This window comes from Mangifera indica, chromosome 4 (assembly GCF_011075055.1).
Source record: "Mangifera indica cultivar Alphonso chromosome 4, CATAS_Mindica_2.1, whole genome shotgun sequence".
Classification (NCBI taxonomy): domain Eukaryota; kingdom Viridiplantae; phylum Streptophyta; class Magnoliopsida; order Sapindales; family Anacardiaceae; genus Mangifera; species Mangifera indica.
In genome coordinates this window covers 11,580,255-11,600,464 of record NC_058140.1, presented here as the reverse complement: position 1 = coordinate 11,600,464, position 20,210 = coordinate 11,580,255, and the positions used below count along the sequence as shown (strand labels likewise).

The 20,210-nt window shown below is 31.4% G+C and overlaps 3 protein-coding genes across 4 annotated transcripts; 2 read left to right on the top strand and 1 right to left on the bottom strand.

The window, feature by feature from the left end:
- Positions 1–2,050: 2,050 nt before the first annotated feature.
- On the top strand, positions 2,051–4,393 carry LOC123214531 (3-ketoacyl-CoA synthase 4-like). The gene has a single exon (XM_044634347.1). It carries the CDS (start codon positions 2,507–2,509, stop codon positions 4,025–4,027), a length of 1,521 nt encoding a protein of 506 aa, XP_044490282.1. The 5' UTR covers positions 2,051–2,506; the 3' UTR covers positions 4,028–4,393.
- A 1,858-nt stretch (positions 4,394–6,251) lies between these two features.
- On the top strand, positions 6,252–7,984 carry LOC123214706 (epoxide hydrolase 4-like). 2 transcript variants are annotated; one of them, XM_044634657.1, is made up of 4 exons: positions 6,252–6,976; positions 7,060–7,149; positions 7,484–7,551; positions 7,639–7,984. In XM_044634657.1, exons 1-4 carry the CDS (start codon positions 6,350–6,352, stop codon positions 7,790–7,792), a joined length of 939 nt encoding a protein of 312 aa, XP_044490592.1. In that variant the 5' UTR covers positions 6,252–6,349; the 3' UTR covers positions 7,793–7,984. The 2 variants fall into 2 exon arrangements, with proteins under 2 accessions (XP_044490592.1, XP_044490593.1); XM_044634658.1 differs by having other exon boundaries at positions 6,254–6,976; positions 7,654–7,984.
- A 9,768-nt stretch (positions 7,985–17,752) lies between these two features.
- LOC123213324 (protein RADIALIS-like 4) lies at positions 17,753–19,077 on the bottom strand. The gene is made up of 2 exons (XM_044632729.1): positions 18,498–19,077; positions 17,753–17,954 (listed from the first exon to the last, which is right to left on the bottom strand). Exons 1-2 carry the CDS (start codon positions 18,761–18,763, stop codon positions 17,927–17,929), a joined length of 294 nt encoding a protein of 97 aa, XP_044488664.1. The 5' UTR covers positions 18,764–19,077; the 3' UTR covers positions 17,753–17,926.
- Between the last annotated feature and the right edge of the window lie 1,133 nt (positions 19,078–20,210).

The following is a 20,210-nucleotide window of genomic DNA, read 5'->3' as shown; positions in this document are numbered from 1 at the left end:
CATATCTCAATCTTGATTGGATAAATAAATAAATTTTATATCTTGATTGAGTGAGTTTATATTTGACTGATAAGTCTAGACTAGATAAGTACAGAGTTTAAAAAGTTTTTAGATATTTTATAATTTAGATTATATATATATAATAAAAAAATGATTTTATATATATAAATAGATTATTTTAGTTAATACCTTTGAAAAATATGTAAAACAGAGACATTTTAATAGAATTCCACAAAATTTTTTTATGTTAATAAAATACTGTTACAAAATTTGAGAAATTTTCTTAAGATTATTAAACCAATAAAAAGTAATTCTGATTTGACATTTTCCACCCAAATTGAGATTTGAAAAAAAAAGAAAAGTGACCGATGAAGAATAAACTTACATTGTTCATTCGTGGTCCAAGTGAGACTATGAAAGCAAATCTTTTTGTCCAAATCATTTGAGGAAGAAAGTTATTAATGGGTATCGGAGATCCAAAAGTTAATTTCATAAAGGAAAAAGGAATTTGACATTGATTCATACAAATAAATTTTCTTATTAACCCTAATTATTATTTTTTAAAATCACGTTGCCCCTTAAAAATGGTCATTGAAAATTTAATGCGATTCAATAAGATAATATCTTTTTAAGTTTAATTTAAATTAAATCACCTGTTAAGTTCTAATTTAACGATTATACTCGTTAATGATTTAATGAGATCCAATAAAATAATATATTTTTGGGTTTATTTTAAATTAAATCATTTGTTTAGTTCTAATTTAATATTTATAAATTATAGAGGAAATATTATCTTGTTAGATCTCACTCGAATCGGTGAGAATTTAACACTAAAAAAGATGTAATTTTGACAATAAAATTGCAGAAGCCATTTGCAATTGAAGAAGACCACACCCCTCATGTTGGTATTATGATGGTCTAATGCCATTCATTTTTTGTTAAAATTTAGGAAAGTTGAAATTATTTTATGCTTTCTTACCATTAATTTTTTGAACAATATTATTTATGCACCATTTTTGAATATATAATATTATCTATATATCTAATTATTCATTTAAAATTATGTATATATAGTTTTATTATAATTTTTTAAATAAAGTTGTCTTTTTGGTTTCATTGAAGGAATCTAGTTTTAATTTAGTGTTTAAGATTTATGATTTATGGATTAAGGATGGTTAAGACAAATTTACTTTTTTTTTTTTCAAGGCCAAATGACTGTTTTTCACCCAAGGTTTAGTGCAAATACAACTTTTTATCTGTTAACTATTGAAAATTAAAATATCTATATTTTTGTTAAATTTCACTGTTATTATAGGAGTAAAATTGTTATTTAAGAAAAATATTTTAAAAACTAAAAATTATAATATTCCATCTCTCAGGCTTAAAAATTAACAAATTTTTCCCTACCCAAGGTTTGAAAAATCAACTTTCCCTCTAGGTTTTTCCAGGATGTCGATGACGATTGGAGACGATAGTGATGATGATATTCTCTCTCTCTCTCTCTCTTAGCTTCTTTATCAATCCTCTTCCATTCTCGGTCAACCTTGATCAATGAGAGTTGGAGACGAAGACGTTTCTTCGTCTTCTGATGAAGACAATGCATCATTGTCGTTTAAAGACAAATTGTGTCTTTGTCGGAAACAATCAATTCATCTTCGTTGGTTGATTTTGTCAGCCAATAATGACAAAAAATGAAGTGCTGCTAAGAGAGAAGTTGGGAGAGAGAGAACATTTTCGTCATCATCGTCTAAAAAAACCTTTAAGGGAATGAAAATTTTCAAACTTTGGGTGAGGACATTTGTTAGTTTTTTAATCTGAGAATAAAAATATGATAAATTTTTAGTTTATAAAATTTTTTTAAATAATAATTTTATTATTAATAATATCAGTGAAATTTAATAGAAAGATGAGTATGTATATTTTTGAAAATTAATGGGCGAGAAAGTGTTGGCAATAAACCTTGGGTGCATTGGCCTATTTTTCTTAATGATAATTCTGGCTTGTAGTGAGGTTTATAGCAGGAACTTTGAAAATTGCGCAAAACTCAAAGTTTGACTCTCTTGACAGATTTCGGAATCCGCCCTCGCTTCCACGAAATATTTACCGTGTGCCTAGCTTCGACGATTCATTTTATACATATTCCACATGGAAGGTACAGGAAACAGAACACAACAAACGCAGCAAAAACTCCCACTTTCTCAGCCACCTTTCTCTCTCTTTTATATCAATCTCATCATCTATGTACGTGTTTCATTTTGGCTTTTTGGTCTTTGTCCTGGTTATATCTGACCTGCTCTAAACCCACCCAACTCAATCTTCCCTTCTCAGCATCCAAATTTGAAACTTCTTTTCTTTTTAAAATTATTTTCTTGGTAGATCCGTTTTCTCTACGTTCTTGTTCAAGTAATTTCTTTGTTCGCCATATAACCCTCCAGTCCTGAGAAAAAACCCACTTCATAGAGAGTTTCTTTTTTCGTTTGCGAGTTTGATACAGGGAGTGGGAGCCATGAATACTGGCGAGTCTAGAGGTGCAGGAGTTCAGATCCAGCAGAGTAGGAGACTGCCGGATTTTCTCCAGAGTGTGAACTTGAAGTATGTGAAGTTGGGTTATCAATACTTGATGACTCATCTTTTGACCCTTTTGTTAGTTCCGTTAATGGCGGTCATTATCATCCAGGCTTCTCAAATGAACCCAGATGACGTTCAACAGCTCTGGCTTCATCTTAAATACAATCTTGTCAGCGTCATTATCTGTTCTGCTTTTCTTGTTTTTGGATCCACCGTTTATATAATGACCCGACCCAGATCCATTTATTTGGTTGACTATTCTTGTTACCGTCCCCCCTCTCATTTGCAAGTCAGATATAAGCAGTTTATGGAGCATTCGAGACTCACTGGAGATTTTGATGAATCATCATTGGAATTTCAGCGCAAGATTTTGGAAAGATCAGGTCTTGGTGAAGAAACATATGCTCCCCAGGCTATGCATTATATACCCCCAAGGCCTTCAATGGCTGCAGCCAGAGAAGAGGCAGAGCAGGTGATGTTCGGTGCTTTGGATAATTTGTGTGCTAATACTAATGTCAAACCTAAAGATATTGGTATTCTGGTTGTTAATTGTAGTTTGTTTAATCCAACACCTTCATTATCTGCCATGATTATTAATAAGTATAAATTGAGGGGCAATATAAAGAGTTTCAATCTTGGTGGTATGGGTTGTAGTGCTGGGGTCATTGCTATTGATCTTGCCAAGGATATGTTGCAAGTTCATAGAAATACTTATGCAGTGGTTGTTAGCACCGAAAATATCACCCAGAATTGGTATTTTGGAAACAAAAAATCAATGTTGATTCCCAATTGTTTGTTTAGAGTTGGAGGTGCTGCAATATTGTTGTCAAATAAGGCTAAGGATAGGCGCCGTGCTAAGTACAAGCTTGTTCATGTTGTCAGGACACATAACGGGGCCGATGATAATGCATTTAAGTGTGTTTATCAGGAACAGGATGATGTAGGAAAAATTGGGGTTTCCTTGTCCAAGGATTTAATGGCTATTGCTGGTTTGGCCCTTAAAACTAACATCACTACATTAGGTCCCCTTGTTCTTCCTATAAGCGAGCAACTTCTCTTCTTTGCCACCTTGGTTTCCAAGATGTTGTTTAATGCAAAAATCAAGCCTTACATTCCTGATTTCAAGCTTGCTTTTGAGCACTTCTGCATTCATGCTGGGGGACGTGCCGTGATTGATGAACTTGAGAAGAATCTGCAGCTTCTCCCAGTGCACGTTGAGGCATCTAGGATGACCTTGCATCGGTTTGGCAACACTTCATCAAGCTCAATATGGTACGAGCTGGCTTACACAGAGGCAAAAGGAAGGATGCGAAAGGGGCATCGTGTTTGGCAGATTGCTTTTGGAAGTGGTTTCAAGTGTAACAGCGCAGTCTGGCAGGCCCTCCAGAATGTGAAACCTTCTCCCAATAGTCCATGGGAAGATTGCATTCACAGGTATCCAGTGAAGTTAGTCCTGTAGCTCAACCACAATTCAGTTTGAGAATCTTGATATAGAGAAGTGTATCTTGACAGATTAACTAGGTTATTATTGTGTCTTCTATTGTTGCCTTCCCATTTTTTTGGGTCACATTTGTGCTATCCGGTCTTCAAAGTCATAACGTCACTTCTATGGTTTTCTTGGCTGTCTTTGTTATGAACCTGGGTTCTTGTACTTTGATGCTTTGGTAATATTCATGCTGAATGGAAGTTCTTGTACTTATGATGCTTATGTAGATGAATTAATTCTACTTATCTTTCTGTAACTCTGTGCACAGTCATGTTTCCAAGGCTGTATTCAGTCACTGTAAAGTATGCTGTTAATTGGAATTTCATCATCTTTATTTTACCCAGGCATCTGCTTTTACATTATTCTCAATTTCACATGGTTTGTATTGAAAGTTATATCCAGCACAGCCTTGTGTTGTTTGACAGCCATTTATTTTTTCCAAATTGGCGATCTGCTTTAGCTCTGCTCTCTAGAGTTCATCAGCCATTCTATGCTTTGACACATTGAATGCTTCTGCCTTATTAGCAACATAGTGCTTTGGAGTTGTTTTGATGAACTGTATTGCCACGAGGCATCCATCTCAAGTGCATTCTGTCCCAGCCAAGCTTTTTTCCATGAGGGTAATGGCCTGTCCAGTGGCCAACTTGCCATTCTAAGTGTCTGGCCCCATACTTTACGGAAAGCTCTAAATGATTTTGCTGTATGCGTGTAACCATATAATGTATATGATAGTCGAATCATATATTGTATTGTATATTAAAAATCTAATTTTTTTATATTGAAGATCAAATCATCATTGAATATTATACAATACAAGAAATCACAATTAAGAGGCGTTTGATTTGGGTAATGTTTTATTATCAAAATGAAAAGATTATCTTAAAGATAGATTAATTAGAAGATTACTGAGTATAAATGATTATTATGTTTGATAAAATTTGATAGGTATAAATAATTATTGTGTTTGGTTAAAAGTAATAAAATATTACTAGTAAATTATTTTACTTAAATACGTTTGAATATAATTATTTTTAAAATTTTTTTATATTATTTGTCATATTAATTAAAAATAAATTTTTTTGTCTCAAAAAATTAATAAACAACAATATAATTATAATAAAATCAAGATTACTTAGGTAATTTTTAAATATCTAAAGTAAAGATGGTAATCTCTCTATATTACCTGTTACATCAGTATTGGTAATAGAAGATTACTGTAATATTTTATTACTGATAAACTAAATAAAAAATAAAAAATAGATCATCAAGATAATTTTAAAAAACCAAAACCAAACACCCCCTTAAATTAATTGAATTCTCCAAGTTATTTATTTAAAAACTATGTTTTGAAATCAAATCATGATTATTAATATTATATATGTAACAATTGATATATCATTAAATTCGGTGTACATTGGTAATATCGAACAATATATATTATAATAAATTAAATCATATAATATAATTAATACACTAAATATTTATTATATTTATATAAAATTGTTTAGATTTTAGCCTTTAGGTCCCAGTTAACCGACTAACAATGATTTTTTGACTGGCCAACAATTTCCCAAGTTCCCCACCAACGAAGTGAGTCAACAATTGGCATTATAAATATTTTTTTCCATTCTCTGTCGTATTAAAAATGTGGCTTTGACCTTTCAGCTTATTGCAACCAAATTATAAATTTATTTATAATCCCAATTTTAATTTGAGTTTTACTTTTACCTAGAGTTGGTAAAATAGGCGGGTTATTTGGGTAATTTATGGGTAATTTGTTTAAAGATTTTTAAATTTATATTTGTTTTGGATTTAGATTTTTAATTTGAGTTTTACTTTTAATTAGAGTGGTAAAATAGACGGGTTATTTGCATAATTTATGGGTAATTTGTCTAAATATGGAATGAGTTTTCAATTTTTAGATTTATATTTATTTTAATTAGCATCCATAGATAATAAATTTTTACGATGAGTTGGGTATATTTAGGATTATCTATAGATCACATATTTTTTAATTTTAATATCAAACTTATAATATATTCAACATAAATTTTATATATATTTTTCACTTTTTAATATGAGATATACTCAAATTTTATGGCCAGTTTCGTTGATATCTCCTAGAATGTTTGACCTCGGGCCCAAGCCACGTGCGAGAACTCTCAAGACATTTAAGTTTTTCAGATTTTACCAACATTTCATATTCCTTTGCGCCAATATATTATATTGAATACAGAATTTCATTTATACATCTCCTCTCTAGAAATCAATCAGAAGATCAAACAACACAGAGAGATGGTTAACTTTTTCTCCATTTACAAGCCCTTGTTGCATGGGGCACTGAAGCTAGTTGGGATGACGACTCAAGCGGTGGAGATTGAACCAGGGACGGTCTTGAATTTCTGGCTTCCAACTGAAACGACTAAGAAGATGAAGAACAAAACAAGCAAGCCTGCTGTGGTGTTTCTCCACGGATTTGCAATGGATGGTATTCTAAACTGGCAATTCCAGGTGCTGGCCTTGGCCAACAAGTACGCAGTCTACGTTCCGGATTTTCTCTTCTTCGGAGGCTCCATTACCGACCGTCCCGAGAGGACAGTGGAGTTTCAAAGTGAGTGTATGGCTAAAGGGCTGAGGAAGCTTGGCGTGGAGAAGTGCACCGTGGTTGGACTAAGCTATGGCGGGATGGTTGGTTTCAAAATGGCTGAAATGTATCCTGAGTTGGTTGAGTCCATGGTGGTGAGTTGCTCAGTTATGGCGTTGACTGAGTCTGTTAGCAATACCGGGCTTCAGAGAATCGGGTTCTCTTCCTGGGCGGAGTTCTTGCTTCCTAAAACAGTCGAGGGTGTGAGAACTCTCTTTGACATCGGCAGCTGCAACTTGCCAAAAGTGCCTAAATTCATTTGCGAAGACATCCTGGAGGTACATATACATCTTCATATAAAATTTATTGAAGCTGAGATGTATCTATATAGTGCAATTTATGTTTTTGACTATGTGGGCAGGCCATGTTTGATCATAGAAAGGAGAGAAGTGAACTTCTAGAGGCCTTAGTGATAAGTGATGAGAAATTTTCCATTCCTCATTACCCACAGGTAAAATTTTGCAGCTTCTAGAGGCTATTTTCTTCTTCTTCTTCTTCTTCTTCTTCTTCTTAAATTTGAACACAAAATGAATCATTCTGATAATGATGTTTTTAGATCTTTATTTAATTATATGTATAAGGCATATTAAAATTATAATTAGTCAACTACTCATTTGACAACACAAGCAAAAAATCTTGGTAGCCCGAGCAGCACTGCTACTTTGTAAAACTTTGATTTCAACCAACGGTGTTGAAAACAAAATACAGTATTTCTTTCTGATTACTCAATTTGTTAATTAGTCAATTAAATACCAATGGCACTGGTCTGCTTGAACTTGTTGCAGAAGATATATCTGTTGTGGGGTGAAAATGATGTGATTTTTGATATGGAAACTGCCCGGAACTTGAAAGAGTGAGTTTATTTCTTTCATCTGGTATAAATTAAATTAATTATTGTATTAAAAAATTGCCTCTTTTCTCGATTTGACATGACATATAGTTTAAAATTGTGCAGGCAAGGGGGAGAGAAAGCAACCTTGATGGCAATACAGAAGGCTGGTCACCTGGTCAACCTAGAGCGGCCTTTCGTCTACAACAAGCACCTCAAGACTATTCTTGCTTCTTTGACACTAGACAAATGTCACAATAACTAGAGGAGAAATTCCATTCCATATATACATGCAGGGCTTTCCAAGAAATTTGTGTGATTTAAAAGGATGCTTAATTACTTATTTGTTAGAGATTTGAGAATGTAATTCTATGTATAAAAACATCTTGACATTCATAATATGCATAATTCATAATTAAAAGATTTGAATTGATAATGAAGATCCATTCTATATTAACTGTCACGATTGTATTATAATATATTTATTCAATGGAGAATCATTTTGTTTATTTTTTTTTTGAATTGACAAACGATGAAACGAAATTAAATAGAGAAGGGGCAAGGCACGCAATGATTGAATGGACAATCAAAGTCAAGAGAGAACCAAAAAGGAATCATTCTATAAAAAAAAATAGTAATAAGAAAGTCAAAATATGAGGACAATACAACTAATACAATTTAGAAAATTTTCTATATCTAAGTTCAATGGGTATATTTGACTTAGAAAATGAGATAAACGTACAAAACTTAAATAAACATTTATGATTAAAACATTTCAAATATCATTTAACACGTCTAATAATATTTTTTTTTATTTTATAAAAATAATTGAGTCTACCATGTGAAATAATTGAATCTATCGACCCAACCCAAATGAATTATTTATTGGAAAATACACCTAACATTTCTCTTATTTTATTACAAGTCGAATTCAATTGCTCCTGTCACAAGGTTTTATGGAGATTCTACTTATGGCTAGTCAAATTTCAGTTTCCAATTTGTTGGCTTTTTTAAAGACATGCTGAATTATTATTTTTTTCAATGTTCACATCCCTTTGCTCCACTATGAGAAAAAAAAAAATTCATTCGAAGAATAAGGCTCAGACATGGTATAATCAATAATTTTAAAATTAGATTGGATCGTTCGGTTTAATCAATTGAACTAAGAATTGGTTCTAAGTCTAGTCTGATCAATATAAAAAGACAGTTTTTTAATTGAATTGATAAAAAACCATGTTTGATCAAAATTTTAAATATTTTATGAAATTTTAAATATTTTTGAGTAATTTCATTATTTTTTAATTAGATTGGATAAATTTCTAAAGGTTTGTAAAAAAAATAAGTTCAAAAATAAAATAAAAAAGAAGAAAAACAGTATCTCATATCTATTGAAATGTCTTCTATAGACAATAATTTATAAAATTATATTTTTTTCTATATCATGAGATTGAAACTTTTTTTATTTTAATTTTTTTATTGAAATCAAATGAATAATTGTTACTTCTTAAAAAAAATATATTTTAATTTTCATAGGTGTAAGTATCTTGATTGATTTTGTTTTTTACAAATTTTTAAGCAAAATCTATTTATTATAATTTGATAATAAGTTGAATTGATCGAATCAGTTCAACCATGAACTAGTTAGATAATCGATTCAATCATTAATCTGGTTTTAAAAATATTGGGTAGAATTTCTTAAAGAAATTACACATAGATACAGAGACCCAAATTTGCAATAACTCCTTTGATCCAACGAACAATAAATAACAATTTTTTTTATTATTTTAGAATGATTCCTCTTTCAGTAATTATAATTAAAATATAATTAATTTTTGCTAAGACAATTATATATGTAATTTTAATGCATTTCATAAGACAATTATATATATAACTTTAACTTCAGGGGGTATAAATTCTTATCGGTGGAGAGATTAAAAAGAGTTACTCTTAATATTCAGTTACAACTTTTGTATTGCAACTTTGTAATATTGTTATTTAATTTCACTACTTAGATAATAATACTACCGTAGCTGTATGATCTTCCTATTTTTGGTTGAACTAGGTTAAAAATTGACTCTTCACTTTCTCTTACGTATTTCTCTGTATTCTTGAATCGAATTTGTACACAGATTTATTTTACTACTTAGATAATAATAATACTTTAGATGTATGATTTTCTTATTTTTGGTTAAACTAGGTTAAAAATCGACTCTTCACTTTCTCTTGAGTGTTTCTTTGTATTCTTGAATCGAATTTATATATAGGTTTATTTCACTACTTAGATAATAATAATACCGTAGATGTATGATCTTCCTATTTTTGGTTGAACTAGGTTAAAAATCGACTCTTCACTTTCTCTTGAGTGTTTCTTCGTATTCTTGAATCGAATTTATACACAGGTTTATTTTACTTCTTATTAATTCAAACTTTCTCACAAATAATTTGTTGCTAGGAAAAGGATACCTATGTAAGTTGTCCTATACTTAGTAACAATATTTCTTTTCACAAAATCATAGTTGAACTTTTTCTAAAGACATCCCATAGAAGCGAACCACCAGTTCCATAATTGCCACCAATTGCATTGGTGACTGTAGTCATAGTCTCAATTTCCCATTTTTAGAAATTGATCTCATCATTGAAGAACAACTTAATGCAACGGTTGGGGTGCAACTTCACATGCCTCCAAAGGTCAATCTTGGTTTGTATCTAGACGGATGTCAGAAATGTTTTGACACAAATTTGGTCATTATTGACCTAGTAGGAAGCCTATAGGTCACATATATAAAGATTTGATCAAACTCTAAAGGTTTATTGGATTTGGTTGAGATTTTAAATGGAGGAATCTGAATCTTGAAAAGGTCTGTAGACCTGAAATGTGTTTCACAGTACTAAGGGCCTAAAGTGTAATAATCTAGATATATTTGATTGTATATGAAATTAGGTTAGACTAGATTTATCCAATCAAATGAAACTAAGCTTGGTTTGATTTTCCCAAAATACGTTTGACCATACATGTTGCAATGTATGCCCCTATGTAGTTGGCAAATAAGGATGATTTGTTATCCATATTCGTGCTTGAAAATTTGTTTTAAATTATGGATTGTATGAGATTGAATATCAAGATATATGTTCATACATCTAAAACATACAGGTGTCCATGGTGCCTATATGTATATGTGTGTTTTCATTGATTTCAGATTTTGTGAAACTTTATTCACATACACAATGCTACGCTCACACCATCTAAACACCTACCCGTACATATAGTTCTAGTAAACCATCATGTGCATTTCTAGCCTCCTTGTGGTTTGTGCTTTGTGTCGATACTAGGTTCTAACCTATGCTTGGTCTAAGAACGACTTCTAGAGATTTTGAAAGACGAAGGAACCGCCGCCAATGTAGATATATTTCTTGTAAACACCTTATGTGTGTTCTAACATGTTTGTGTATTTAATTAGTCTACAAGTTAGGGGGATCTAAAGTGGACACTTGAGGAATGATTGAATAGTTTTAAAATTTTTAATTGTTGATTCCATTATTTGAAGGCTACAAATCTTTACATCTCTAACACCTTAAGTGCATAAAATAAGGCTTTACACTTAACAGATCACATATTATATGCATCATAATTCTCTTGTTCATAACATATACCCATCAAGCCATATTATCGATATGTTATTATTACAAATCCAATATTCATTAGCTATATAGAATCATATTACACATTGTATTTGTAATAAACAACATGTATGCTCGTATGTGTTGAAATGTATGGGTGTACATCTAAGTACTCCATTTAATTTCCCAATCATGTGAATCTCGTAATTGAATGAAATCTCACGTGTAGATAAGAACATGTTAATCATCCTTACACCACAATGTATGCTTGTACAAGATGATATACAACCGTGCGTTGTCCCACGTGCAGACGTACATGGTCTCATGTATGATCGTACACTTTTGGGAAAAATGGGTTGAGCTTTCCTTCATGTGATTGGATAAATTCATTTCTACACATTCTCACATAAACCTAAAACTCTTTAGGATTATAACACTTTCATCTCTAAGTTCCATAAAACACAGTTTGGGCCCAAAGATTTTTTTGAGACTCAAGACCTTTTATCCAAAATTTTGAGCATATTAACTTGAACAATCATATGCCTCTAGAGTTTGATTAACTTCTTATGTGTGTGATTTATATGCTCTCTATTGAATTAATATAATTGAAATTTAGGTTGAATCCAAATAAAAACTAAGATTGACCTTTAACAAGACATCATGATCACCTAGACAATAGAATGTTAGCGAACAACTCTAAGTCTTGTAACTTTATGAGTATGTACAATATGATCTTTTTGTCAACCAAAATCTTTTTGATATAAACTAATATCTATCAACAATTGACTAATTTAGATTTGACATTGATTTAATCCCTTTGTGGCCACGTATTCGAGTGTTTGTAGATGTTTATCAGAATTCTCATATATATATATATATATATATATGTATATATATTTTGTGCTTGAAAATGAAAAATATTTTATTGATTTACCATAACCTCCACACAAATTTTGGTACACCTAGCCACCACTTTTATAATTATCCTTTTCATAGTGACACGTTAGGTGGAGTCAAACTATATCGATCTTTGTATGAGACAGTCTACTGATCTCAAGTCAAAAGATCACATGTACTTGTGAGTTAAAGGATGTGTTCTATAGACATTAGAGTGACCATTTATATGAAAATCTTTATATTGGTCTGTTTGATAAATATGTCTACAATATACATTCATGTGTTATACCAAACTGTTAATAAATAACTTTGACATATGAGAACTATTGTCAACTTTTGATAGAGTCATTTAAGATTGATAATCTCATTACCATTGCGGATGTTTCTTGAATGATTATCTAATGTGTACATAGAGTTTCCATGATTAGTCGGTAGATTCCTTCATAACAGTTCTACCATTCGAAGAGTATGTTAATTATACAATTATATGACAAATAAATACAATATAAATAATCAACAGTTTTCTTTTATAAATAATAAATAAAATAATTACATATTTACGCAAATATGATTGACTTTAGGCACTACTTAAAAGTATGACTTTTCTTAAATCTTCCACATGACACATTCTCCATTTAACTAATGTGAGATTAGATGAATGAGTATGCACCTTTTATGCATAGTTGTTCATTAGCTTAAAAATTGACATTTTTAACACATTTTTATAAAGGATTTGTTTATATTCATTTATTGTTAAAGTATAATTTTCGTTGGATAGTCATATGTTAAAGTTAAGATTCAAGTAAACATATCGCTTTGAATTCATATATATTTCAGAGGGTACATATCTAAAGAGGGGTGTTACACCCAACTTTATGGTTATGACTATACAAAGGCAATCTCACCTATTGTCAGGGTTAACATAGTTCAAATATTGTTATCGTTAATTGTAAACTTAGACTAACCATTACAATAATTTGATGTGAATAACACTTTTATGCATGGTGGATTGTGTAAGGAAGTCTATATGGATCTCACATTATGATGTATGGTATTAGAAAAACATAGTAAGAAGTCATGCATATTAAAGAAAATCATTGTATGGATTGAAACATTCTCTTAGATCTTGTTTTGGAAGGTTTACAACATCAATGATAGACGTTAATTACCATAAATGTAATTTAGACCATACTCTATTCTTGAACAAATAAAAGGGTAAAATCACTACACTCATTATATATGTGAATGACATGGTAATCATAAAAGATGATCTAGAAGAAAGAGACACTTTATAAAATCACTTATCTAAATAACTTGAACTAATGGATTAAGGCCTTTTGAAATATTATTTTCGCATTTAAGTTTTTCTATCACAAAGAAATTTTTCTACCATAAAGAAAATATGTCTTAGATCTCTTAGAAAAAACATAAATGTCAAGATGTCAGTAAAAGAAGGTTTGAAGTTAAGTGTTGAACTTAATCAGGTTTTGCTAACAAAAGGAGGTACCAAAGTCTTGTAGGGAGATTGATGTATTTATCTCATACAAGACCAGATCTTGCTTATGCATTAAGTGTTGTTAGCCAATAATGCCTGATCTTGGAGAGTAACATATGAATGTAGTCATGCGTTTATTAAAGAATCTTAAGTCTACCCCTATAAAAGAAATTTTGTTCACCATGAATACCAATTTTAAAAGTACAAAGACATGTTGATAAGGTTGGATCATTAAATGATAGATGATCCACTTTAGGGTACTTTACTTTTTTGGATGGTAATTTGATTACATGGAGAGGTAAGAAACAAAATACGATCGTCTAATCTAATGTTAAAATTATGTTTAAGAGTATAACACAAAGACTTTGTGAAACATTATGACACAGACTCCTCTTGCAAGACTTGAGTTACTTTTTTAAGCATTCGATTTAGTTATATTATGACAATAAAGTTACAAGTGACATTGTATATAACTCAGGACAACATGTTCGTACTAAACACGTAGAGATATATAAATTCTTCATAAAAGAAAACTTGATGGGAAAATTTTGGAACTCCCCAAGATTTGATTAGAAGACAAACTGGTTGATATTTTTACTAAAGCAATTTCAAATCGATTATTCTTAAAATTTTTAGACAAGTTAGATATGAGTGATATCTATGCATGACCTTTAGGATTATTACACTTTTGTCTCTAAGTTCCATAAAACACACTTTGGACCCATAAACTTTTTTGAGACTTAAGACCTTTTCTCCGAAATTTTAACTAGCTCTAACTTGAACAATCTTATATCTCTAGAATTTGATTAACTCCTTATGTGTATGACCTATATGATCTCTATTGAACCTACATGATTGAAATTTGGGTTGAATCCGAAAACAGACCAATATTAACTTCTAACAAGACATCACGACCACTCAGAGAATAGAATGTCAATGAACAACTTTAAATCTTATCAATTCTATAATTACATATAATATGATCTTTTCATCCACTGACATCTTTTCAATATGAACTGATATCCATCAACGATTGAACAATTCAGATGAAGCATTGATAAAGATCCTTTTATGACCACAAATTCGAGTGTTCGTAAATGTTTATTAGTATTCTCATCAGATATATCTTATCTTATGTTCAAGAGTGATAAATCCTTTATTGATCTACCATAGCTTTTACATAGATCTTGGTATGACCAACCACCATATTTATAATTATCCCTTTTATGATGACATATTATGTGACATCAAACTATATTGATCTTTGTATGAGAGGGTCTAATAACCTCAAATCAAAGGATCATATGTACTCATAGGTTAGAGGATATATTCTATAGACAATAGAATAATCAGTTATATGAAAATCCTTGTATTGGGTCTGTTTAGTAAACACGCCTATAACAGACACTTATGTGTTACACCAGACTATTGATAAACAACTTTGACACATGAGAATTGTTGCTAACTTTCGATAGAGTCGTTCAATACTATGATAATCTTATCACTATTACTTGTACCTTTAGTCAAAATAATGTTGACACTATAGATGTTTTTAGAATGACCACTTAATGTGTATATAAGGTTTTTCATGATTAGTCGGTTGATCCCCTCATTATGGTTCCACCATTCAAAAGACATGTTAATTATACAAAAATATGGTAAAAATATATGACTTAAATAATCAACATTTTTCTTTTATAAATAATAAATAAAATAAACATATATTTAACAAATATGAGTGGCTCTAAGATACTACCCTAAAAGTATGATCTTTTTTAAATCTCTCATATGACACGTTATCCATTTGACTAATGTGAGACTGGATGAACAAGAATGCATCCTTCATGAATAGTTGTTAATTAGCTTAAAAAATCACATTTTTCACACATTTTCATAAAGGATTTGTTCATGCATGCTCATTTATTGTTAAATATTAATTTTTGTTGCATAATTATATGTTAAAGTCAAGATCCAAGTACAAACATCTCTTTGAATTCGTATATATTTCAGAGGGTATACATTTAAAGAGGGGTGTTATACCCAAATTTATTGTTACGATTATACAAAGACAATCTCACCCATCGACAGAATTAACATAGTTCAAGTATTGTTATCGTTAATTATAAACTTAGACTGACCATTACAATAATTTGATGTGAATAATGCTTTAATGCATGGTGGATTGTGTAAGGAAGTCTATATGGATCTCACACTATGATGTATGGTAATAGAAAAACATATGAAGAAGGTGTGCATATTAAAGGAAATCATTGATTGAATTGAAACATTCTCCTAGATCTTGTTTTGGAAGGTTTACAACATCAATGATAAATGTTAATTACCATAAATGTAATTTAGACCATACTCTATTCTTGAACAAATAAAAGGGCAAAATCACTACACTCATTGTATATGTGAATGACATGGTAATCATAAGGGATAATCTAGAAGAAAGAGAAACTATAAAATCACTTATCTAAATAACTTGAATTGATGGATCAAAGCCCTTTGAAATATTATTTTCGCATTTAACTTTTTCAATCTATTAGATGAATTTTTCTATCACAAAGAAAATATGTCTTAGATCTCTTAGAAGAAACATAAATGTCAAGATGTCAATCAATTGATTCGCCAATGGAAGGAGGTTTCAAGTTAAGTGTTGAACTTAACCAAGGTTTGTTAACAAAAAGAGGTACCAAAGTCTTGTCGGGAGATTGATGTATTTATCTCATACAAGACTAGATTTTGCTTATGCAATGAATATTGTTAGCCAATACATGTATGATTCTAGAGAGTAACATATGAATGGGGTCATGTGTTTATTAAGGTATCTTAAGTCTACTCCTAGAAAAGGAATTTTGTTCATCATGAACACTGATTTTAAAAGCATAGAGACACATGTTGACTAGGTTAGATCAATAGATGATAAACGATTTATTTCAAGTTACTTTACCTTTTTGAATGGTAATTTGATTACATGGATAGGTAAGAAACAAAAAGTGGTTATGAATTGAGTCTACGGGTATAACACATAGATTTTAGTAACATTATGAAATCAACTTCTTTTGCAAGATTTCAATTACTTGTTTGAGCATCCGATTTAGTTATATTGTGACAATAAAATTACAAGTGATCTTGCATATAACCTAGTATAACATGTTTGTACTAAATATGTAGAGATGAACAAATTCCTCATAAAAAAAAACTTGATGGGAAAATTTTGGAACTACTTAAGATTTGATTAGAAGACAAATTGGTTGATATTTTTACTAAATCAATCTCAAATAGATTATTCTTTAGATTTTTAGACAAGTTAGAAACGGGTGATATCTATGCATGAAATTGAGGAAAAGAGTTGAACATTGAGATTAATTGTGTAGATATTCTCATTGATCGTGGAAATATTCCGGCATGATTTCTTAGATTAGGAAATTGTCCATTGTAGTATGTAACTAAGTGCATTGGAGGTAAATTTATTCAGAGTTAATACAAGAAAAAATTATTTCTCAACCAAATTTTTAGTTGCGGTTGACAAAGTCTGAAAATAATGATGTGCTTCAGAGAGTTGGGTTCTTTAGCTTACCTACGACGGAAGGTGTGAATACTCTTCTTGAGAGATGCAGCTACATGGTCCTAAGATTGCCCAAATCAATTTACTGAGAGATAATGAAGGTAGGCATGATTTCTTTTAATTAAAAATCGGTGCCTGATTGAAAATTCTTTCAATTGTGATGTTGATCATTTGGCGCTTTGATGGATTTGCTTGACCTTTCGTTTATATAAATTGGATAGGTAAATTGTTTGTAAGTAAAACATGTCTCTTTTTCAATTTTTTTTCATATATTTCTTTCATTTATACTGGTTGAATCCATGCCTGTTGAAGCTTAATTGGATAATGAACTTGTGTTTTTGTATAATGTATATATTTCTTCAGCTGGGTTGAAGCAGGTCAGCCTCATCGTCAACGAGGCGAAAGCCTGACAAAAAAAAATGTCCACTCTAGTGAGAACTGTATATCTTCACATGGAGAACTGCTAAGCAGTATATCCGTGGTTCTTTCCAACAGTAACTTAAAGCTATGGCTTTTCTCTTGACTGTGAGATAATGTCACTTCATTAACTGCATAATTATTAATCAATATCCAAGTAATGTTATGCTTCTTTCCCAGTGAAGGAGTCATAGATACTTTGCCTGTATTGACGAGAAGAAACAAAGTTTCTAAACATGGATATTTCATTACTTGGATGATCGCTGAAGAATGACTTAAAGTATCATGGAGAGAAATAAAAAGATGAAGAGGGAGACAAAGAGGAAAGAGTTGTTCACATGTTGCTACATACAACTATCTTTCACAATCACACATCTTAAATTTTATTTAGACTTTGGAATTCACTGCAACTTGAGATTCTTTAGAAGCCTGCAAAACAAATAATGAAATCATCAATTGCCTTATGCCTTCAAGAAGCAAATTTTAAAAGAATATCAGAAGGAAGATGCAATATATTACTAATTAAAGGAGTTGTATTAGGGCTGCTCTGATTTTATTCAATTTGAAGTTCTTTTGTTTGATGTAGTTCAGAGATATGGTTGGGTGATTTATGAATATGACCACATACATGTGGATCAAAATTCAATGGATTTGAAAGTCATGTGGACTTTCTTTTAAAGCAGGGACATGATAAGAAACTGAAAGGAATGTTGATCCTCTAGTGGTATAAACTCATGTGCTTTTATTTTCATTCAAAGTAAATAGTTTTATTCCTGTACTCCACGGACCCCTCCTTGGCTGTGAAAATCTTTGCCACAATCTGGTGATTAAGACCTGCAATCCTTTAACTTTAGTGTAGAACAATAGATTTTTCCCAGAGATGGTTGATGAGTTTTATAGTGATTGAGAAGTAAACTAAACTAAAGCAGATTGAATCAGTCCAAAGACTTGATTACAAGTTAAAAGGATTACCTCTCTTCATCAGCAGCATTGCGGGTACTGCTTCTAGTAGACTTGTAGCTGGGAATTGAAACCCTTCCAGATTCGATATGCTTGAGATCTTCAATGAGGATTTCATAGTGTCTCTTAACTTCATCAACAGATTTTTCACCACCAACAGCCTTGGCAATGTTTTGCCACCGGTCTGGGGTGTCCTTATCAAACAAGGCCAAAGCCTTTTCAAACAGCTTGTTTTGCTTGGGTGTCCAAGAGGAATCACCTGAGTTTCTTGAGGCCATAACTCACTGTAAAAAACGACAGTGAAAGAGATGGAGAACTGTTTATAAATGGACTAGGAAAGCTAAGAAGAAGAGAAAAAAGAGAAGAGCTAGATTTAGTTTTAAGTGATGATGGCTTGTGCCAGATATTGTTATGGCAAGCTGCTTATATACAGTAAAGAAAGGTGGAGTTGTGGAGCCAGTTGGAGAATCTGTATTGGGAAAAAGGTTACCATTAGCCATAAGGTGTGACCCGTCTTCTTTGGAGCCACAAGATGAAGCAAAACAATGTACGAAGAGATGGGGAAAGGAATCAAAATTACAAAGCAAGAGTGCCCATAATTTATTTTCCTTGACAAAATCAATAACCCTTATCTTAGATTTGTTAAACAAAGCATTATATGAAGTTAGTTGAGATATTATAAGAATGAGTTGTTAGCTTTCAATTAAAGCTAGCTTGAAAATGTAGTTTGGACTTGTCATAGTACTGAAATAATTGAACGACAGTTACTGTAATGTATCCATGTGGTTGCCACTCAGAATCTAAACAAATATCTAGCTCTCGATTGCAATAATCAAGATTAGGTATTAAAATAAAGTAAACTAAGGTGATTATAGTGGGGTTTAGTTGTCTTTCCAAATCTGGATCTTGGAAGACTAAAAGGAAGAGAAATTAGGAAACAAATTGTGATCCAATGAGGGTAACAGTCACCAAATATGTCAAGCAACGACACTTTCACAGCACAGTAAGAAAAGATAAAAGATATCAAATCGTTATTGGTCAGTCTTCTCCATCCGACTGGCATGTTTGTCTCAGTTATGGTTGCCTTTACTTATCCTCTTTATAATGGAATTAGTAACAGGAAAACTAGGTTTGCTGTTAATTTGTCACGCCTAGCAAAATGATCAGAGATTCGGAGTCTCTATCATTTTAAGAACTTCAACCGTCTTTTCAAGTGATTATGTATTGACCAAACGACTATTTCCCACCTAAAATGACTTTTTTATATTTTTTAAGTTTGTAAAATTTAATTTCTTATCATCTATTAAATTTATTAAGAAAATAAATTAATTCTTTTTCTACAAAGTAAAAAGCAAAAATAACATGTCCTTTTTGTAAGTTAAATAACAATTTTCTTTAAAAAATAAAATTTTTTATCAACCTTATGCACAACATCTCGACGATGTCATCTTGGATCACCTTCAACTTGATTTGGATCCGTCAAATCTTGTTCAGTCGGGCTTGTGTATGTCGTACATGGGAGGTGCAACTCAATTGGGACTACTTGTTAAATGGTTAGTGTAGGCCAAGTTGGTAAACGTTGGCTCGGTGTTGACAAGGCGTAGTTAACATTGGTGGGAGCTGCCACTAAATCAGCAACCTAAAAAAACATTTGCGGTCGACAAATCTAGTGGGGGAAGGAGCAGATATGGGTCGTGACATAAGAGTGACAACAAGATTAACTGA